Below are 23,857 nucleotides of genomic sequence, written 5' to 3' on the forward strand. Positions count from 1 at the left end.
CCACGGCATCACTTTGCAGCCCTTTCTGATATTCACTCTGGTCTTCACTCTCGGCCTTTTTCTTGGCAGTAGCTTTCCCCAAAAAACGTTTTCCGTTTGCAACCGACACCTGCTGTTGGCACCTTTGTCTGCCATAGCGTTGTTTGCAACTGTTTCGTTGGCTTTAGCGAGCTAGCATAAGCTCTGGTGCTGTCTTCTGCGCGTGCACGATGAGTGCACAGAGAGGTCAAGACCTAATTAATTAGGGCCGTTCATTATGATTGAATGGTGTTTTTTCAGGCCTCTCCGCTCCACAGGTGATCATACATTTTTTTAATACATTTTTTATTTCTGTGACAATGCATTCATTACAGTCATGGTGTGAAGAGGATTTTAAGCAATACAGTAAAACTGACCTCCCACCCCACCTTTAATCTAAAGTTAGTGAGTTAAAACATTAATTTCATATTACTCCAGTAGTCCAGAGTGCCAGGAATAGCCTCACTTCACAAGAGTAGCTGTTATGCGTCTGCCTTTCTTCCATCAGTCAGTGATGTAAAGCAGTCTGTGTCACCACAGACACAACACAACAACAAAAGTCTGCTCTCCCCAGAGACACAAAGTGAGTCGTGTGGAGCTGATAGGCTTAATCAGCACTGAAGTACACACACTACAGCTTTAAACAAAAAAACCCAAAACACTCTGATATAGTTTCTATTTTCTCCCACGTGTTTTATTTCATTTGGCAAAGCTCTGATGTTCAGCTCAACAACAAAGTCTCCTCAGGCGGACACACAGGGCCACCATGGGCCCCAGAGTAAACCGCGGGTAAACACTCAGGGACAAATATGAAATATGAAATATGAAAACAAATAAAGGTTGATTTTAAAATCCACACACACACACACAAACAAAAAAACCACTTCAGAACTCTTTGAGGGTGTGACACTTATTTCCATCATACATGCAAGAGATTTGGGTTATTTTTTATCTGAAACCTGCAAATGTTTTCCTTTTACACATTTGTGCAGCGGAGGAGGAAGAGAAAACCCTTGCAAACACGCTCGATGACTGGGCGAGATAAAGTTTATCAGATGAAGTAAAAGATCAGTGCGGGACCACCGGGAAAGGTTGCTACTACGTGTCGAGACAGAGAGCCCTCATCGAGAGGCGGAAACGCCAAACGGAAGATTGAGTTGTGGGGTTCGCTTCTGAACGCTGCAGACACACGTGAGCACAGAGGTCAAAGTCCAAACTACTGACAATCCAACTTCACTTAAAAAGGAGAACGTATAAAAACTAGAGGAAACAAATTAACTCATATATTCTGCATAAAACATCAAGAATAAAAGGGGTCATGAGCAGAAGAGAAAAGTGTCATCAGTTCTGTATTGTATATTGTATTATTGTTATTTTTTTGAGGCATTAATTATAACTGTGATGCTGTTGAACATATGCAAACCTTTAATTTGAAAGATGCAACTGAAATACTCACATGCCAACTGACAAATAGCTCAAAACTGTCAAAACAACTTTTAGTAGCTGGGGATTTTAGTCTCTAACTTAAAACCAGTAATTACATGATATAATTATTACATTAAGTTAATTAATGGTGGTGATTAATTAAAGCTTTCTCTTTGCTAAGGTCAAACGTAGTCATAGTTGAGAGATGTATCACCGAGCAGGAACTAGTTCAAAGAAAAGGAACAAGATGTTGGATCATTAATTGTCATTTATTAATTTAAATACATATTTACATACAAGCCGTTAGGAAGCATTTTAAGTGTATGACATCCATTGAAATGTTGCAGTGCAGCGTGTGGTGCGTTTTTACAGACACGTGTGTGTGCTGGAAAGTCAGTGAGCCTGTAGTTCATACAGCTGCTCGAGGAGGGCGTCTTTCTCCAGCTCCAACGTGGAGATCCGATGATTTTTGTCACTCAGTTCCTGCCAAAGAAGAGAGATGAGCACAACAGGTGCCACATCACACACACAGAGAAACGTGAAGCCTTGTTCTGAAGGGTATAATGTTACACACAATAACATAAAATAAAATACGATTCACTCTCAGTTGAGCTCAAACTAAGTTCCAGTCTCTCCATCAACACGGCCTTATAGTTCACTCCTGGATCTACACCCTTATCTGGATCCAAACCAAACATGGAAAGGCTTCTTCCTTTTTCGATCCATACCTCATTAGTATGCGTCTGTGAAAATATCTTCCATACTTCTGCTAACAATCAAACTAACTGACAGATAGACCATTGTGGAAAAAGAACTTCCTTGGCAGAGATTTAACCCATAGTGCTCTGTGCCGCAGGTGGTAATTTGCCATGGGAATAATACACAACTCCTTATATGGACCTCCTGGGGGCGTGTGTGTTTATAGGTCAGTTATGATTCATTCTATATCACATTTTTTAGTCGCGACACAAAGTAGCAATGATCGTGCAGAAGTCACAAAATAGCCAGGTGAACTTTGAACTGTGACATATTTCCAAATTTCACAGATTCAATCCGATTTTAAGATTTTAAGCAGTTTTTGCTCAGGTGTGTTTATATGGTTGGCGATCTGATTTCCTCAAAAAGGATATAAGACACTCTGTATTGCACATGTTCTTATAGCCTCTGTGTATAGTGTAGGCTTTAACATAGTAATGGAAAAAAGCAGCCGCAATGCTCTGTGCTCTAAAGGTTAAAGAAAAAAGAACAATAGGCAAAGAGCAGTGTTGTAATGCATCAAAGTACAACAACTTTGTTATTTATATTTCCAGCAACTTTTACCTTTACTGCAAGCTACATTCCCTCTAACTATCTTTGTTACTTGTTACTACCAAATAAAATCAGAGGAAGAAGAGTTGGTAATGGTCTTAATTTATACAGAGCTTTTCTAGTCTTGTTGAGCTGCATTTTTGCCATTCACCCATTCACAAGCTGCAACATGGGGTTAAGTGTCTTGCTCAAGGACACATACTAGACTAGCAGAGGTAGGAATTGAACCCATAACCTTCCAGTTGAAAGACAACTCACCCTACCATGGCTCAATCCTAACTCCACACTTTTTCAATACTTTTAATACTAAATTGAAATTCTAATCCTCTCCCATACTATTTGCATACTGTTCTTACTATTAAGAACATATATTAATTTAAGCTGTTTTCCATTTGGCCTTATCCTCTTCCATCCATTCATCCATCGTCTACAATTTTATCCTCCACGTGACAAACACTCAAAAACTACCGACCACCTCCACCTGACAGTACCTTACCTGAGTCAGCACCGAGTTGTGCCACCGGAGGTCGCTGTCCGCCACAGTTTCCGGCAGGGAAGGGTCGCTTTTGCTCGTGACGTTTGGCTCACACATCACTGAGCCCAGAGAACCATTAACCCTGAGGACACGAGACCTGAGGAGGCAGGACCGAGTCTGGACACACAGAGGAAGAGGTGAGATGATCAGAAACTTATAATAATGATTAGTATTATTAACACTCATTATTAAAAAAAAGTGGAATAAACATATAAATAAGGGAGAAGGGGTGTGGTTTAATGAGTCCAGATTTACTCCCACTCCTTTTGAACATGTGTCAACTTGTGTTAAATTTAATTGATGTTTTTTCTCGCCCTTGCATTTTCTTATTTCTTGTTGACTCTCAGTTCAAATAATCTTTCAAAATCAAATCAAACACAAAGAGTGACAGGTACATAATAAATGAACCAATACCGATGTGATACCACAATCTTGGGTATCCACCAATACTGATATCAGTCTGATATCTAACTGCTAAACTTTTTATTTACACTGTTACTGTCTTTGTTTAGTTGGAATACTAAGGTTTTTTTTCAGTCATATTGGTTATTATTACAATATCAGCTCCAATGACTTTTGATATGTGTCAAACCAATAATGATACTCTGAGTATTGTATCAGATAATCCAGAATTTAGGCTCATATAAGTAAGGTAATATAGTCTCAGAAAATTGAAAGTGGAACAACTCAACACTACAGAACAAAGTGCACCAAATAATACAAAAATAGAATAAAACAATGAAACCTTTTTATTTTTTCTCCAGAGAACTAACTCTATACAAAATAAATCATCCTGGTTTGTAGATTGATTTTGTGCCATTTCTGGGTATAATGAAAAACGTCCACAAAACTGACATATTTGTTTAAACTGTCATTGTGCTCATAGACACCTGGATTATAATGTTCTGTGTGTGTACAGGAGAAGAAATGCTGAAATCCCGATTAGATTATGGACTTTGTGGGATCATTATTAGCCAAACTGAAACGACAAACTCAATGAGGCCTTGAGTCCAGCACTGTCCTGTACCTGAGCTGAGTCAAACTTCCCTTTGGTCTCGACGTTGTCCTGTCGCATCCTGTTCTCCTCCAGCCGCTGGACGTACCAGAGCCGAGACTTCTCCAGAATCTCCAGGCCTGACCACAGGGCGTCCTTCTCCTTCTCTAGATCCCTCATGCGCTGAATCTGCAGCAAGAGGAACACAAGTCAGGTACAAACACTTGCAGTTTTGTGCGGAACATGTACATGTACATGTTCATTGACATGTGCATCCTAATGGCACCAAAACGCTGAATAAAAAAATCCCAACCACAGACAATGCAGCCTGGTGTAAAGGGACGTGACCAGCACAGTCTGTGCCCGTTGTCTTCCAGAGGCCCCCAAGGCTTTGTCTGCGCACGGAACTAAATCAACAGAACATCAGGAGGCCTTTAGCTCCATTGTCTACACACTCACTTGTATTTATACACTCGCCAGCCACTTTATTAGGTACACAGGACCCATAATAAAGTGTGGTAATAAACTTCTGCTGCTGTGGTACATCTGATTCAATGGTTGACATGATGCTGCCAGTCTGGTCATTCTTCTGAGTTCTCTCAATGTTTGTTACTGGCAACTTCCTGTTGGCCACTACCATGGTTGCTGTGGCAACTTGCATTACAGATCAAAGGAAGGTGAGGGCGGTGTCTGAGTGAGTGAAAGCGTGCTGCGCAGCTAGTGGGAACACAAAATGGGAGAATGTTTGTTTGTTTGTTAACTGTAAATCCTGCAAAATTAGTCAGATCACCTTAAATCTCAGCCAGCTTGCATTTGTTTGCTACTCCTAATGTGCACAACAAGTTTGGTGGGTTTTAAAGCATGGAACGACCCTTAAACGTGCACTCAAAGAGTAAGTGAAAGAAGAGGAAAAGGTATAATCAGGGCCTTTACATCACTAACTCAAGGTTAAGGTAACTTGGGTAAATTGACTTATGGTGCAATTCAAATTATAATAAAGTTATTCAAACCTACATCTTCTATCAATATGTGGTATTCTCTTTTCTATAGTTTTATTGAATGACTTGTTCATTTGTGCTGTTTTTAATACTTTCCACAGTTTGTTTGTTCTTAGGTCTATTACGGCTTATGTTTTTATATTTGATTTTTGTTTTATTTATCTCTGATGTAGAGCCCTTTGTTTCAGCTGTTGTCATTTTTTAAATGCTTTATAAATAAAGTTGGGTTAGATCAGTAATAACGTCATGATACAGTGATACTGTTATGATCAATATACTGCAAGGCAGTCATAAATTGTCACATCACTATATCTTTGTAACTGAAAAATACAAAATGGCCCTAAAAGGGTCAAGTGCAGGGAGTTCATTTCACAATTACCTTCAACCAGTTGACTACCATAAATTCTAAGGATTCATGACATAATAACACTGAAGAAGCAAATTGGCAAGGAAATCCATCATGTTTTTTTTCAATGAAAATATTAATTTCTGGGGCCAGTGTATTAAAAAAAACAATATTTTGTCCTAACCCTAATCAAGAAACGCAAAAAAGTCCATGCGTTACATAAGATTTGCTGTAAGCCACAACGACGTGAGACACACACACACATTACTGCTGGTTTGTACAGTTTCTTCTCCTTTAATGATGACAGATTTACAGTGGGTGGAACCCAGTTACATACACTGAGGTTTTAACAGAAAGCTGCGAGGAGCAAACTTGACATGTGGGAATGTGTCACTGGTTTGGCGGCAGCCGCGCAGAACAACACTCAGACATGAGGAAGGGCACAGATGGAAAAGCCTGGCTCAAGACACCACGAGTGTTTTGTTTCTGTGGATCATGACAATGTTAGATTCCACTGGATTAACGCAAATAGTTTAGTTCCCCTTTTTATGTACTACAGATTAAAGAGGATTTATTTCACCAACCAGTAAGACACGTTATTATGTCACCGATTAAAGACTTAGACATTAAACCTCTTCTGTCTACACCAAAATAAAGTCCTCAGAAGTCTTTTTCTTAAACACTTTGGTGCTAAGATTGCACTCTGAATACATCATGTCAGTCTTTAAGGGTCATCTAAGAAGCTTTAAATAAAATCTCATTTTATTTTTGGACAGTCAAAAGCAGCAGACTTTTATTGCTTTTAACTTAAATCTGTTGAAGATACAATTTAAGATTTAAAACCTGAATAAATAAATCAATAGGTATTATTTTTGTCGTGTGCTAAAATCACATGACAAAATGATTGAATTATTTAGAGACATTTTAAGATTATTTGATGAAATCTCAGGCACCGTGTGCTCAAACAGTTCAGACCTTTAATGTCCCTCAAGGAGGGAAATTTGGTTTGTAGCAGTGGTTAAAAAGACACAAGACACAAGGACACAGAACAGGACACCAGACAGGACACCAGACATAAGGACACAAGGCATACAGACACAAGACATAAGGACACAAGACAGGACACATGAAATATGGACACAAGACGGGACACCAGACATAAGGATACAAGACATCGGACACAAGACAGGACACCAGACATAAGGATACAAGACATAAGGACACAAGACATAAGGATACAAGATAGGACACAAGACATAAGAACACAAGACATAAGGACAAAACACATAAGGATACAAGACATACGAACACAAGACATAAGGACACAAGACAGGACACCAGACATAAGGATACAAGAAAGGACACAAGAAAGGACACAAGATATAAGAACACAAGACATAAGGACAAAATACACAAGGACATAAGACATAAGGACACAAGACATAAGGATATGAGACATAAGGACACAAGATAGGACACAAGACATAAGGATACAAGATAGGACACAAGACATAAGGACACAAGAACACAAGACAGAATGACACAACACAGAAAACCATATATTGCAACCTGACAAAATTCAGCCACAGGAGTGTTTGTCTAAAAAAACGTCCACCGAAATATCAGCAACAATGAATAAATATAGCAAAAACGATACAGTGCTTCTTAAAGTGTCACAGAGGATTTAACTTGTATCTATTGCACTTTGACCTTAATATACAGTAGATGGTCATTGCTGGCTCTCACTGTTCCACATTTCTGACATAGAAGAAAAAGACTGACAAAGAAAACGATCATGAGACGAACGTGAGACGAACGTGAGGTGAACGTGAGGCGAACGTGAGACGAACGTGAGACAGACGTGTCCCTTGTTTTGATGCAGTTACTGTTCTGTGCCACTCCTTCATCTGCTTGTACTTGCTTGCACGACATACAGTTTGACGTGTCCTGTACTGTACAGGACACGTACATGTATACACAGGCTGTACATACATGTACACAATAGTGTTGAATATTGTCAATGACCTGAAAATCTGCCACAAAAAAACATGTGTTACATGAGTCCAAAGGGACACAAACCTGCCTCTGCTTTGTTTTGGGCTATCACTTCTTACTTTTTGCCAAAAGTAACAAAGTAGTGACAGATACACAGATTAAAAAATGTGTTAACTACAGCACTTTTCTCCCCCCTCAGCTGTTTAAAATAGACATGTAGACAAGGACAAAATATGAGTGACTCAGAGGAAAGACACCATGACATGAACTGATTAAGATCAAAAACACACACACACAATTATCTTCCCCCCTCACCCATAGGTAGAAGCGAAGTGCGTCCAGGCTGTAGAGGCTCGTCCTGAGTGGGATGATGACCACAGTGTAGGAGCCTGTGCTGGACGGATGACAGGCCATGGAAAGACGATCAGTCACTGTCTGCTACAGCTGCACCATACAAAGCTGCTGCAGCTGTCGCTGCTGCAACAAACAACAAACAACAAATCACAGCTCGTGCTTTAGTGGCTGAGTCTGAATAATAGGCCAGGAAGAGAATGAGTGTGTGTGTGTGTGTGTGTTTTCCAGAGAGAGCGAGAGAGAGAGAGAGAGAGAGGGCAGGAGTAGAAAAAAAGAGAGTAGCATGATACACAGGCAGAGACAGCATGGTGCCCCGGGGCGAGGTAATGAAAAATTCCACATGTGACTGCCATGACTGGTTAATCAACATCCAGTGACAGTGAGAGAGAAAGAGAGAGAGATGGATGAAGAAGCGGGAGGATTAAGGTCAAAACATGCACTTAAGTATGAATTAAAAGTGAAAACAGGGGAGGGAACTATGGCAGGAAATGTGAAAGTGAGTCTGTGCACGAAAGATTAACAAAGGTGACAGACAGGTCGTGGGTGTTCAGCAGGGGTGGAAAGAGTACTAAAAATATTCTACTCAAGTAAAAGTACCACTATATTATTTAACGTTTTTTGTTTTTTAACTTAAGTACAGGTAAAAGTACTCAAGTTTTAAAGTAAAAAAGTAGCTTAGTTACTTTAATAACAACCTCTGGGTTCTTTCTTGTGTTGTGCAAAAAGGGGACACAACTCTCACGTTCATTGTTTTACATTAAAGGCAAATCTTTACAAATTAAAGTGCTTAATGTATCAGACAAAACGGGTCAAAGGTCACAAATGTCACTCACTAAGGGACCTTAATTAATGCCATTTCACCTGTCCTTATCATCATTCACCTGTCCTCACAATCACCTGTCCTCATCATCATCGTTCCCCTGTCCTCACATTCACCTGTCCTCATCATCATCACCTGTCCTCACATTCACCCATCATCGTTCCCCTGTCCTCACATTCCCCTGTCCTCACATTCACCTGTCCTCATCATCATGTTCCCCTGTCACCCTCATCATCATCGCCCTGTCCTCACATTCACCTGTCCTCATCATCATCGTTCCCCTGTCCCTGTCCTCGTTCCCCTGTCCTCATTCACCTGTCCTCATCATCATTCCCCTGTCCTCACATTCACCTGTCCTCATCATCACTCCCCTGTCCTCACATTCACCTGTCCTCATCATCATCGTTCCCCTGTCCTCACATTTCCTGTCCTCATCGGTTCCCTGTCCTCACATTCACCTGTCCTCATCATCATTCCCCTGTCCTCACATTCACCTGTCCTCATCATCACTCCCCTGTCCTCACATTCACCTGAGGTACAGTACTTCCAAAACAACATACTTGAGTAAAAGTCAACTTACAATTTTTAAAGTTTACTTTAAAAAGTACAAGTATACAAAAATAATCTACTCAATTACAGTAACGTGAGTAAATGTAATTCATTAGTTTCCACCTCTGGTGTTCAGAACTGCTGGCTAAAAATGAAAAAAAAAACCACCAAAACATTATTTATCCTGAATCCCAGCTGTGAAGAAACAAGGTGGGAGGGAGGAAACAAGTTCAAGTTCACAAGCTCTGAACGGTTTTCCTCAGGTCAAGGACTGGCTGCATTTTCTAGGAATCATGTCACAACCTCAGCAGAAGTGGAGACTTGACTTTTGCATTGAAGGTGCTGCTCCTCTCCGAATGTGCTTATTTTCTCCCCGGGTTTCCAGTGAGCTCCCTGTCCCAACACGTTCCCTGGAATGTGACATAACCTGGGGACGAGGGATCACGTGTGCAGCGAGCACACAGGTGTGTGTGTGTGTGTGGGGAGCGTGTGGACATTATAACAACAGGGAACACAGCAGGTCCAGTTCAACTCGAGCAGGCCCGGCCGAGCAGGATGGATGAGTCATGGATATCAGCCATGGAACATTGACTTTAACATCATTATTATCAGTGTGCAGCTGCTCAGTGTCGCTGCCTCAGGCCAATGAGGCAAAGTTAGACTCATGGGAAAGTTTGCACCTTCACACTAACACTGAATATCCTATACCAGGGGTCTGAAACCTGCAGCTATGGAGCCACATGTGGCCCCTCTGCAGTGGCTCCTTGTAGCTTTGAAATTTTTTTTTTTTTTTTATCAAGGCAATATGTGTTTTAATGCGTTGCGCATCACATTCAATGTCTACGTCAAAATGCAATATTAAAAAGCCTCAACAAACATCAATGTATCGATGGAGGCATGACCAGGTCCTGAAATCCATCGCGGAAACACCTCTCTCACCTCACACCTGTGGTTAATTTAGAGTGTCCAGTTAACCTCATCCCTTATAATCTGCACTCCGGGAGGAACCCGGAGTACCCGGTGAAAACACACACATTGTGAGGTAACAATGCCAGCCAGTGCACCACCGTGTACGGATTGTGGTTGTTTGTTGTGTGTTGAAAAATCAGCTTATTTAGATGTCGTAACAAGGAGACAATTATGTGTAATGTTGGATGCACGTTTGTAAGAGGGTGTGACTGAGACAGTTTATCCTGAGGCAGCGCAACCCTCCTTAATTATCGCACCACTGGTAATTAAGCAGTTTGACATTTGGCTTTGGTTCATATTTACTGTTGAAGTGCTGCTGTTCTTCCAGCAGAGGGAGCTCTAAGGGAGCTGAGAGAGATAGAGAGACATTCTGAGCTGACATTTTGTGGCTTTGAAATTCTTACTGGTGCAAGAAGCTGCTGGAGCTTCAACACAACACCAGGTGGCGCCGCACAACAGAGCTCCAACATTCCTCAAAAGTGTGTCAACTGTGTGTACATTGTTGCTTTGAAATAACTGGGTTATATAAGTGGTTCGAAAATCCTGTATGGTTCGTGAAAAGAAAATGATCTCAAAACAGTGATGATGACAAATGTCACAGCCTGTCACACTGAATGCATTTTGCTCAAAATCATGGGATTGAGCGGCTGTCAGGGAACGAGCATTGCTGAGTCTTTGAGGAAAACCCATGACCCTGTGACATGTGATTGTCTTTAGATTTTAACCCGAGGCTCTGATGGAGCTCATGGTGCAGTAAAGTGCAAATTATGCGTTGTTGTCACGCTGGCTGTATTCACTCAGGGAAAAAAAACAAAACTATTTATGTAAGAATCTAATCTAAGCTCACCTTATATGAAAGTCTCAACAATATCAGCAGCTTGTTGACACAAGATACAAATAAGATCACGTTGAACTTCCTCTGTGGGGCCCCCCTCTCACAGGAAGTTCATCATCACACACATCCACATACTGTAGGGTAAATACTTTCACGCATGCATTCAGATTGTTGGTCTGCTGTGGTCTATACTCTTATGTTTTACACACATTTGTATACACACACATATATATATGTGTGTGTGTATACCAGCCTGTACAGAGGCTTTTTTCAGTCACCACCACTACTTTGTGGCTGATGCTTCCTGTCTCACTCCTCCGTGCTCATACACACTTTGACACACACACACACACACAAACACACCTTTACCATGCTGCTGTCACTGCACTTTTCACTTTTCACTATCATTTTTTACCACAAAGAACGAAATCGACACATGAATGGACAGATGAAATGCTCTCTCTCTCTCTCACACACACACGTTTGCACACCACATTCGTAGTGAGGACACTGAGGACACACGTAATGCGTTCCCTAACCCCTTCACCCTAACCTTAACCATCACAACCCTAATCCTAAAACCAAGACTTAACCCTCAGAACGTGAGGACCAGCCAAAATGTCCTCACTCCCTAAGTTTTTTTTTTGGTCCTCACAAAGATACCCATACAAGAACACACACAGCTGGTTTTGCATTATTTGTGTGGACACTCATAGACATATTGATACAGTCCCTAGCCTTAAAGGAATATTTCACCAATTTGCATTTAGCTTTGTATTACAAGAATAGGGGTAGTATTTTTGAAAAATTGTGCTTACTCTAACTTAAAGCTAATTCACAAATTAACACTAAAACTGGGTCTATAGCCCGTTAAAGTTGTGTGGACCAGCCAAAATGTCCTCACAGGGTCAAAATGTCCTCACAAAGATGACAACTGGTCAACACGGCCTAAAGACATGCTCTCTCTCACACACACACACACACACACACACATAATTGACACACATTATTCCTACGCCAGCATCGGCCACTCAAGGCTCGCTGTTCCACATCATAGCTCCAAGGAATCTTATCCAGATATGTAACACCGCCCCCCCCCCCACACACACACACACACGCTCACTCACATGCACATTTCCATAGGAATGAAACCGTCTCTCATGGGGCCTCATTAGTTAGGAGACGGACACTCACCTCCTTGTCTTGAGACCCTGAGCCACACACAAACACACACAAACACGCCGCCACGCACACACACACACACACACACACACACACACACACACACACACGTGACCCAAGAAAAACAAACCATACTTAATAGAAATAAGTGGTTACACGTTAATCATTGGACATGTTTACAGCTGTCAGAGAAATGTATTCTTAGACACCATGGTAAAATATAATATCTGAAGTCAATAAGGAGGCCTTATTCCTGTCTTAAATATAGTTCTCATGAGTAATAAGGGAGCAAAATAAACCTGAAGGTTTTGGAGCTGATTCTTTGATGGTACATTTTTTGATCAGTAGTGGTTTTACATATCCATAATTAAATGAGGTTTAGACCCTTATGAACTAACAAATAAAGAAACCACTAATCTGACTCTTGACCTTATTCGGAATAACACAGTCTTTCGATTATGTTGACGTGAGTTTTGTCAGTCCGATGACGTGACGTCACACTGCAGCTGTTGCTCCACATCATAAAGGGCCAGTGTTTAGGAAATGGTGACATCCAATGGTGAAACAGCAGACTGCAACCAACCTCTGCTTTGCACAAGGAAAGTATGGTAGCAATTACTTTACATACGTATGGGTCATATATTACATTTCTGTCAGTAAACCCACCCTAAATGTCACACACGGGACTCTGAGGTGATCATTATTATTATTATGGCAAGAAAAGCAAACTAAGAAATATAAGAAATGCTGATCACATGTTGTCATCTTGTTCAGACTTGTCTTAATTTGGATACTATAAGTCACGTATATGTTCAGAGGGTGGGCCGTATAGGGACATCTGCACATAGGTCAGCCTGGACGTTTAGTTACGCCTGTTGAATCTGTTGCAGCACTCACTGATGTCACATGACACTGCTCAGTTAACGAGCACAAAATAGTCAACACTTGTTCCCCTTCAGTAAAACACACGGCACATTTTATGTTTCTTCAATTCTGACTTGACTTGACGGGTTCAACCGAAACTTTGGAAATCTTACATAAGCCCAGTTGACCCTGTTACCATATGACCGGGGGCCCCAATGGAGAGGTTCAAAACACCAACTTCCCCCTTGAAACTTGAAGGCCTCTTCTTTCCTCCACTCTGTGTCCTCCTTTCCTCACCTTCACCCCTCTTTTAAAGTTAATGAAATTGCAGTAGGTTGGGTTTTGATGAAACACTGCACTTTTCAAACGTAGCCTGTCACTTTCAGGTGCTGCATGAAAGATCTGATTTTTAATTATAAAAACAACCGCTCACAAAATGCACACATAAAGTGTATTGCTCCTTTATCCCTCTTATATTCCGTGTCCTCCCTACCTCCCTCCCTCCCTCCCTCTCTCTCTTGCTCACAAACACACATATTGTCACACTCTAACGCAGCCCAACACTACACGGCCGGGGCCAGATGCAAACCAGATGTCCTCCAGATGTAGATAGCGGTGAAAACACATCAGCTGAAGTGTAGCACCTTTTCACCTCGGCTGTGTCGAGCAGAAACATTGTGGCCTCCCGGAGCTCTCAGTGACACATTCTGTATATTTTCACGAGAGTTGAGTTTATTAGTGTCACTCCTGTAGTGACTGACATTACATATCATTAAAAACAAGCTTGTCGTTTTTATTTCTTTTCTTATAAATGAATGGAACTCTTAGATTGTATTGTATCATAATCCACAACAACTTTAAATTTAAATGTGTTTAGTTGACTAACAGAAGGTTACAATTTTGAAGTAAGGAAATATATTACATATAAGAGTTTATCTCTAGACAAAGAGCTAACTATTTCTCGAGATTTGACATTGAACTGGACTCAAAGTCACTCCAGCGAGACCAAAACAAGTCCTCCTCGGACAAGGACAAAAACAGAGGATCAATTTACACCTTCCTTGCACCGCCCTCGTACCCCCTCACCCCTACCCCTCCTCCTCCTCCTCCTCTCCTCCCTCCTCCTCCCTCCTCCTCCTCCTCCCTCCTCCTCCTCCCTCCTCCCTCTCCTCCCTCCCTCCTCCTCCTCACGACCACTAACACAATATGCAAACCTCACACTTAGGGCAGCCTGTGGCCAAGGGGAAAGGGAACTTGACTTGTAACCGGAGGGTCGCCGGTTCAAATCCCCACCCGGTCAAAAAGGGCTGGGGTACCCCTGAGCAAGGTACCCAACCCCCAATGCTCCCCGGGCGCCACTCAGTGTGGCAGCCCATTGCTCCTAATTCTAGGATGGGTCAAAATGCAGAGGAATACTTTCCCTAAGGGGATTAATAAAAATTAACTTTAACTTTGGGCATCTCTGAATACAAGCAAAAAAAGTGGTTCTAGATTTACAGATAAGTGAGCCAACACACAGGTATATTCAAACAGATTGCCGCTAGAAAGAAAACACATATGTACGTTACACCCAAAACCCCTGCGGGCAAGCGCCCAAAGGGCTCCCCCCCCATCCCCGACCCCGCCCAAAAGAAAAAACACGCAACACACAAGTGGTGAACCCCTGACAATATCCAGCTGCCAGAGAGAGCACCTCAAACTTCTGCAGGCCCCACACACACACGCACATACTCATATGAAATCAGAGCACAGCTTTCTCCTCCATCCTCCCCTACCACACCACCTGTGGCCTCCACAGCTGGGCAAATGCTCCCCATGGAAACCCCCCCCCCACACACACACACAAAGTGCAGTGTTCCAAATTTAGTTTACACCCCAGGGATCATTTGTGCCTAAGTGATAAGAAGACATTAAAGAGCCGCCATACTAACGCAGATACGCGCAGGCATGTAGGTTAAACGAGATGACCCCCAACCTTTACATTTTATTTTACACGTGTACTCAGTCCAAATGCGTCTGTTGAGACGCATTTGGACTGAGTACACGTGTAAAATAATTGGACAATCTTGAGATAAAGATTCGGGCAAATTGTCAAAAACAAAAGACACGGTGTTTATTTGACATGCGTTAGTAAAATTTCAGTCTCTTATTCCTACCTTTGTTTTTTACTCCACTGGTTTTCTACAGCAGTTATTTTTTATGGCCGTTGAGATTGTATTTCTTGATTCACGAGGAGATAAATATGTGTATCTGATACTCATGTCAACGATAAAAAGAAATCAAACTAAGGACTATTGCACATAGCTTCATCCAGTATTCAAATGTTATTTCTTAACTAAAAATGACAGTGTATGAAACAGTAGCCTCTTAAATTACTTTTACGCCCGTAAAACCAGAATGTTTAGTGCGATCAGTTCATTTTCTGTGGATTCTGCTTCGTTATAGCCCACAGGTATTCTCCAGCACGGATCTTCAGTGTTTGTTTTTGCTTCAAACTCTAGCCACTGTATAAACATTTGCTAATGCATACTAAATCCATGTCTGCACATATTAGCATGGCGCCTGGGTGTAAACAATGATGTTTGCAGCTGTTTATTTGGGGTACGTGAGGCTATCTGTGTCTCAGATCAGCAGTAGACATGGACTCTCTGCTGTTGCTCATTGCTCGCGGTTTGTTGTGGTGCACATCAGACTGTCGTGAAACAATCTTCAGACTGTGGTGAGGCGTCGCTCGAAGACAGAAGGATGTGGAAATCCCCCGCACGCTGACTGCACCTGCATGTGAACCAAATGTTCTCTCATCACAGCTTCCCCTCCACTGCAGAGACTTCCTGTCGTGCTCAGACTCACTGTACTCGCCGTGTCTTTGTGAGCCACAGAAGAAGGTGCATGTTAATTTAACCAGCATGGCTACCACAGCAACAAGCCGTTTCATCTGGTTTGCACTTAGTGGGACCATCATTTGTTTTTCAACCGGACAATGACCCCAAACACACCTCCGGGCTATGTAATGGCTATTTGACCAAGAAAGAGAGTGATGGAGTGCTGCGTCAGATGACCTGGCCTCCACAATCAGCTGACCTAAACCCAATTGACACGGTTGGACCACAGCGTGAAGGCAAAGCAGCCAAAAAGTGCTCAGCACTTGATTAGAGTAATGATGAACTGTCAGATTAGAACAGTAGTCAAATAGGGCTGTTCACTGTATAGCGTCTAAACAGTGAACAGCCCTATTGTATAGACCTTTGTACCAACCCTACCTCTGTATAACACAACTGATGGTCTCAAACATAATGGGAACGCCTTCAAGACTGTTGGGAAACCATTCCAGGTGACTACTCCAGGAACACTTTTTTGTTTACAACATAATTCCATATGTGTTCAAAACTGTCCAAACTGCTGACTGGTAGTGTCAGGTTTGACCATATACGAGTCACTTCAGCCTTATTGTCTTCCTGATCTGGTAAGAATCCTCAAAATAAATCGTGTTCTCGATAAAATCCAGCCAATAATAAATACAACTCAGGCTGCAGCTCCGTTAGCTGCATAACATTTTTATTCCATTAAAGTTTTGAATGAATTTGAATAAAAAGTGTATTCACACGCACATGATAGTTCCTCTGACCTGAGCCCCACTGTGTTTAATGTGACTGTTGTTTTGAGGGAATACTAATACATGCAAATAGAAGTGACCGTTTTGGGAGGACAATAGGCTTCATGATTGGATAACCAACAGCACAACAATGCAGGATTAAAGATGGGAGGTGGGGCAACACACCAAAACACACACACACAACACTGTAAACAACAAGCACGGGATTAGGACTGTAGACCAGATATACTCACTGTAAATATGGGTCAGAGGCCTGACACAGCAGTGAGGGATCATGGTGAAGAAGCCTCTTTGTCATCTCTCTGCAATGACAGTACTTGACACACACACAGATTAGTAGGGCATTAGGACAATGGGGCACATCCCTAATTTGACTATCAAGTGTCAGGATGGGAACTCAGAAGATGATGTCAGTAGTAAATGATGCCAAATCCATCTTTTATTATTGTTGTTCCTGTATCCTCTGCACAACTCACGCAAGACTTGACCGCAAGAGGACAGTTTGTTTGTGACCAGATGTGCTTCCAGGCTGTATGTTTGTCACTTTTTAAAGTTTGAGTTTGAATGATCAGAGTTGTACTGTGTGGTCACGGGCATTGGTGTGGTAATTTGAGGGCACATTTTAATGCAAACATTTCTATTATTGATGATGCACCAGATTAGAAAGATCCACATCTGTGAAAATCTCATAACTTCTTAACTAAGAAAAACTGGAATGGAAACTGAAATATCTTTAAATGAATCCATCAAATCAAATTTAAGTCATTAACTGGACTTCTTAGGCAAGTATTCTGACTTTTTTGTTTTGCTTTTTAATTTTTTGTTGTTATGTTGTCATTGTTTTTTGAAAACTTGGTTGCATGTTTATTCGCTGCATATTATTGCTTCGAGTCACACACTGCACTGCCTAGAACACTTTGTTAAGCACCCCCCCACGTGAAATAATAGCCTTTTCCAATAAGCATTCCATAGTAGTGACGGAATTACTACAAGCACGGGCTGTCACACACACTACTCACACAAACAGTAAGTGCACCACAGTCCCTGCTGATCTGACACGATTAAAGCAGTGTGTCTCATAAACCTCTGCAGAAACAGATGTTTGTGCTGAGAAACAAAACACGACTTGAATAAAATGATCTACGTGCCGTGTAGAAAAACCTTGAATAACCTCTGCGAGTGAGGGGCTTTGGGCGGCCAGCGGGCCTCTCAGATGACTCTTCCACTATGTCACCGAAAAGCTGCGGGACAAATGACAATAACATAATAACACAGAACTTGTGTGATAATAGGAAAAAAGGGGAAGCCTTTTCACAGTACCAGTAGGAATGGAGAGCCAACAGTGTCGTAACAGTTGAGGAAAACGAAATGAGTCACAACTATAGGAAAGGAAATGAGGAGCTACTGATGGCTATTATTGCCATGATCTCAAAATGCAATGCAAGGTGGTAACTAATAATCAGAAATTTGACATTTTAGAGGTGCAGATACTGATTATCATATTGATGAAATAAAAAATAATAGAAATTTCCTGAGTGACACATCTGAAAGCCTTATTTTATCCAGATACACACTGAAACAAACACTAACACTAAGTGTTATTTGTTTTCAGTACAATGACCGACATTATCGACCAGTTATACGTGATTAATATTCTGTTCACCAATTTATCATCTCAGTGCCGTTAATTATTACTTAAACAACAGACACCTTATCTGTGGACTTTCACCCATTTAACATCAGAGTTCATTAAACCAGAAAAAAAGTCATACAATGTGTTAAATTGTTAATATATACCTAAGATTGAATAAGTTTAAGTTTTTTTCATATGAATCTGAAGTTAAAAGGTCAGTATTTGCCCTTCACTCCTAGTAAAAACTGAATGCACATTCCCATGCACAGTAGCCTGCCAGTGTTTTTCACCACTTCATTCCTCGTACAGTACAGTATACATTCTATACATCCAAATGGGAATGTGGTTAGTCTGCACAGTCAATAATAGCCGACTGACCTACAACCTACAGTCACGTTGCAGTTCAACGTGACTGCAGGTTGTGGGCGTGGTGCCAAAATAAAACGTCACGCAAACACTACACGAGAATGTGTGTCACATTTGAGGCAGAGTGGAAATGGCCGCCCTTGCCAAGATATTTGACCTACTTCCAGGCAAATTGGAGGGAAAAGCAAGACGCGAGGGCTGCAGTGGAGAGTTGGAGCAAAAGGTTTTGGGAGCAGAAAAAACACCGAGCAGGATTTTAATATCACTTATTACAACACGGTAAGAAGTTGTTATTATCATTGTATAAATGTTCTATAAAAATGTTTTGTATAATGCAATTATATTATTATTTTCCTTCTAGTGCAGCTTTATTTATTATTATTATTATTATTATTATTATTATTATTATTATTATTATTTATTTGTTATTTTCTGTGCGCTTTGCAACTTTTTTTTTTTTTTTAAATAAAATTGTGTGATTATATAGAGGCTTTTTTTGGATGAGTTGTTTACGTGCTGGCTGCACTCCAACTGCGAGTATTTCGATGGGAACCACGTGACAGGCTCCTCTCGAGAAGGACGTCCCCTTCGTGTCTCACGAGTCCCGTAGCAAACAAGTCGTAGATAAGAGCACGAGAACAACCCTCCCGTGGGCAGGATTTACTCCCAACCTCTCAGCGTGACAGTGTGTATTTCTTTCCACGGGACCGTGGGTCACACTGCTCTGTCACCGGATCGACTGTACTTAGTTTGCGGACACAAAACTCCACTTTTTAATTAACTGACGCGGATGGTAAGAGGAAAACAACTTCATATGTTCAACATATGTGTTAAACCTTTACGTGTGTTTATTTATTACTGTAGCTACGTATTTTGTGTTGTCACTTGTTAGGGTTTTATATTCTTTGCGGTCTGTTTAGTTGTTGTTTTTTTTCATCGCTTTTCTAAACGCTAACAGAGAAAGTACGAGTGTAAATGTGAAGCAAACCCTCTTAAGTTGACGTAAATAATATTCTAAGTGTTGTTTTGTCTGTTTTCTGTGTGTAATACGACTGTTCATTACTTTGACAAGTTGCGGACCGTTGCCGTGTCGCATCTCATTGACCCATATTCTCACCCACAGTAACTGCGTCACTAAGATTTGTCTTCGTTTTCCTCAGCTTTTTACTGCGCGTGAACGTCTCACCGTTTCGTCGCTGCTCGGTGGTGCGTTCGGGGGATTGAAGAGTATATGTTAAAACATTTTTTACATTACTTTTGTGTTTTTGTCGTAGTAAATATTAGTAAAAAATACGTGAAAGTTGGTGGCGTTCCTCTCTGTGGGAGTGGGCACAGTGACCCGTGTGGAAACTTGATCTGCATACATTACCGCGCCCACTTCATTTTCGACACAAACAACTTTCACTCGGAGCTCACTGGAGCAGCCCTGTCGGTGAAAGAAGGCACTTATTCCTCCGTAGTTTTTTCATCACAGTATCCAAAATAAATACTTTTATTTGAACATATGTATCCAGCTGCGAATATAAACTCAGATAACAATACCGAAGTTGTACAGTTATACACAGTAAGTGTGCACTGATAATAAATTCAATTTGAATGCTATACAGCTGCTGTGGTTTCCAGCATGTTTACAAACAGTTTATACGAGTTGTCAGACAGGGTGAAATTACAAGCCACTCGACTGGTGAAAGTGTTTATGTGCGTTTAACAATTGCGCAACACGGCGACATATTTATCTCTACTGTAGTTACTGCCCATCCCAGAAAATGTACTAGTACTGCTTACACACGTACAGCTGATAAAGCACTGGGAGTCTAGGTTGTCTTCTATGTATGTAAAATATTATCTTATGCTATGTAGGGAGTAATACAGGTTGTAATACAACCACGTTTGAAGACTGCAGTTAGAAAACCAATTACTGGTGCTGCCCATTGTCAGAATTCAACAGTGCTACTCAAAAGTAATGAGGTCATATAGGGAATGCAGAAAACATTCCACACAAATGGCCTACATGGGCATTTTTTCCACATGACCTGCTGACCGAAACAGTTGACCTTTGACTGGCAGACACCCGAACAGGTGGATCGTGACTCAGGTTCACTTTGATGCAGCAGGGAGATTTATATGCTGTTGGATCAGTCACCTGTTGCTGGAGTAATTACTTAGCGGGTCAGCGCACACATGCATTTGGTCACATAAAACACAAAGGTGCCTAAGCAGGCATATGGTGTGTTGGGGATTTGAGCATTTAATAGCTTCTCTATATGAATGTGTGTGTGTGTGTTATAGCTTTGCCAGATAACACCTCAGTGAAACTGTGCAGGACTCACCACATCTGCCCTTCCTCTAACACCATGTGTCTGCACGTGTTTGATCTCTCATAGGGAAATGATGATGGCCTCTCAGTCAACATCAAAAGCAGGATCGGCTACGCCGTCTGACTCGACACTCTCCTGTCGGGGCGGCATCGAGACCTTGAACTTGAAGGTGGGGCCGGTGCGGCGGAACCTCTTTGGGCCCGTGGACCACCAGCAGCTGCAGCAGGACTTCCAGAAATTGCTCTGCATGAGTGTGGAGGTGGCCAACAACCGGTGGAACTTTGATTTCCATACTGACATGCCGGGAGAAGGTTCAAATATCGAGTGGGAAGAGCTTCAGAGCCAGAATGTGCCGGCATTCTACCGAAGCTGCATGGTTAGGCCTGTGGTGCGGCCTGTGGTGCGGCCTGTGGTGCGGCCTGGGCTCAGGGCGAAGAAAAGCATTAGGTGGACGTCGTCTTCATCAGGCGAGGCTTCTCCAATGTCCAGCAGCTCTTCTGGATCTGGGTCTGGGGACGAGTACGTGGAGGTGGCCACTAGGGGGTGCTTCACGCTGAGACAGCCAGGGAAACGCAGACAGTCTGCCATCACAGGTCAGTCTATGGACCATTTTTTTTTACTGTGTATTTGTCAATAAACATATCGTATCTTGTTAAAGAAATAGTCCAATTAAGTTGTAAATATGTAGTTAAACCATTTCCAGTGTGACACACAACAGATATTAGTTACTAAACTCTCCCCCCCCTTTCCAGATTTCTTCAAAGTGAAGAAGACGAAGCTTCTGCATAACAAATCGTCTTCATCTTCCCGACAGTAGAAAAGTGCAAGACCTCGTGGAGGATCAGTGGTTTCCACCCCCTCCACATCACCTCACATTGATATGTGTCATAGCATATGTATATATGTAGCAATTTGTAACTGACTGTCCACAAGCTCATACAGCATGGGCTTGAAAAAATCCTCCAACACCATATACCTTAAATGTCCAGCACAAGAAAGCTACACTTTGTAGCTTAACAAGCTCAGACTCTACAAAATGTTTTTTGTGGTTAATTATATTATCTATACTGTATATATTCTACATACTGTTTTACTCAGATGATTATACTGTGAAATCATTTTAAATGCACTCTATCAGGAAATAACGGAAAACTCAAGTCTGGGATAGTATTTGAGCTCAATACCACCCCCCCCAAGTTGGGCCTGAGGTCAAAACCTCAAACATGGTTCTGGCAGTGCGACTGTGATTAGTGCCAGGTTAAAGGTCAACGGTGGAGGTTTGCTGATGAGGCAATACAGTCATACCTCTGCAATAGTGACTACATTTCTGAGTAATAATAGTATATGTTCAAGATGTGACTGTTTATTTATTATTCACGGTGCTAGCTCATCGTCTAAAAAAAAAAAAAAGAAAAAAAAAGAAAAAGGTAAGATAAGGTGTTTGCGGTAACCTGTGCCGCAGGCCCCAATTTATGCCTAAGACTTAAAGTCAATGTGGCTCACACACTCCACCGTTGCCACTTAAATTTAAAGGCCATAAATAATATTTTTACACCACCACACAGTGCCAAACTTGATTTCCCTTTTTTTTTGTATCATTTGCATAATGGGGTTGTAAAAATGTATTTTTTGGCAGCAGACTAGAACATGCCTTATTCAGTTTTGTTTTTCAGCTTTATGTTTTTAAAAAAAATTTTTTTTATCAGTGTAGCATTTTTGCCTGTAGGTTTTGAATGCGTCTCTATTCTCCATGAAGGGAATGTAGCGTTTATCTCATGCTGTTGCAGCTTGAAGCACTCAAAGTGTTTGGTTCTGCTTTCGGCTATTTTTGTTTCTACAAGCAGTTGATCTGCATCACATTTTCTCTTTCTCCTTTTTCTAGCGTCGTGTCTGTACACACGGCGTCTGTGAATGAAAGTGTCACTGTGGTTTTGTTTTGAGGTTTTCACCCGTTGTACAAGTTGTGGCAGCTGAGGCAGTTGAACCAAAGAGAAATTGCTATGCCCGTTCACTCAGAAACATATCATTTGCCCAAGTGGCATGCGTGGACGCACTCAAACATCAGGATTTTACAAAAAAAAAGATGTTTTCAAAACATATATTACTCTGGCCCCTGACTGTTTGGTCAATAGAGGGTGCTGACTTTTCTCTCTCTACCTACAATCATTATAGTCTGTATTTGAATAAAGCCATAGCCCTAATTAATCTACCCCATACTACTACCTCATTATGTGATTTAGTGACTCAGACAAGGCTCTTTAAAAAAAGAAATAAACAAACAAAAACCGATGTAGATTGGGTTGTTTATGTCTTCAGAGTTCAGACACGAGAGAGAGAAGTGATTATTGTGTTGTGGTAAAAGCTGTGGAGGGCCACACTGCGTGTAGAGTTTCACATCAGGTGAAAGAGTCAGTGTGTCAGAGTGAGGCTCCGCTCTGTGCAGAGGAAACCGCTCCCTCTCAGGGAGTGGGGCGCCACTCTCTCTCCCTCACTGCCTCACTCTGCTTTGACAGAGCTAAGGAGTTCAAGGTTGGGGGACAAGGGGAAAAACAAACCTTATACAGAGAGAACATTTTGGACCCCGGACGTCTGGATCAAAGGACGTCTCCGGTCCAGACCAGTGCCCCTGTGACTTGGACAAGCTTTTGTCAGTCTCACAGCCTCTCTTTCATGAGCCACCCGCCTCAGTCTCTGCAAGAAATCGTCTTGAAAGTAGTCGCGCATAATCATGTTAA

At 41.6% G+C, this 23,857-nt stretch overlaps 2 protein-coding genes across 2 annotated transcripts; one reads left to right on the top strand and one right to left on the bottom strand.

The window, feature by feature from the left end:
• Positions 1 to 1,693: 1,693 nt before the first annotated feature.
• Positions 1,694 to 8,183, bottom strand: sapcd1 (suppressor APC domain containing 1). The gene is made up of 4 exons (XM_044020739.1): positions 7,935 to 8,183; positions 4,314 to 4,469; positions 3,248 to 3,403; positions 1,694 to 1,926 (listed from the first exon to the last, which is right to left on the bottom strand). The coding sequence occupies exons 1-4, from the start codon at positions 8,031 to 8,033 to the stop codon at positions 1,837 to 1,839; spliced, it is 501 nt and encodes a 166-aa protein (XP_043876674.1). The 5' UTR covers positions 8,034 to 8,183; the 3' UTR covers positions 1,694 to 1,836.
• Positions 8,184 to 19,398: 11,215 nt separating this feature from the next.
• On the top strand, positions 19,399 to 23,411 carry cdkn1d (cyclin-dependent kinase inhibitor 1D). The gene is made up of 3 exons (XM_044021688.1): positions 19,399 to 19,597; positions 21,189 to 21,715; positions 21,875 to 23,411. The coding sequence occupies exons 2-3, from the start codon at positions 21,193 to 21,195 to the stop codon at positions 21,937 to 21,939; spliced, it is 588 nt and encodes a 195-aa protein (XP_043877623.1). The 5' UTR covers positions 19,399 to 19,597; positions 21,189 to 21,192; the 3' UTR covers positions 21,940 to 23,411.
• Positions 23,412 to 23,857: the final 446 nt, after the last annotated feature.

The sequence above is a fragment of the Solea senegalensis genome, linkage group LG3 (genome assembly GCF_019176455.1).
Source record: "Solea senegalensis isolate Sse05_10M linkage group LG3, IFAPA_SoseM_1, whole genome shotgun sequence".
NCBI classification, from domain to species: Eukaryota; Metazoa; Chordata; class Actinopteri; order Pleuronectiformes; family Soleidae; genus Solea; species Solea senegalensis.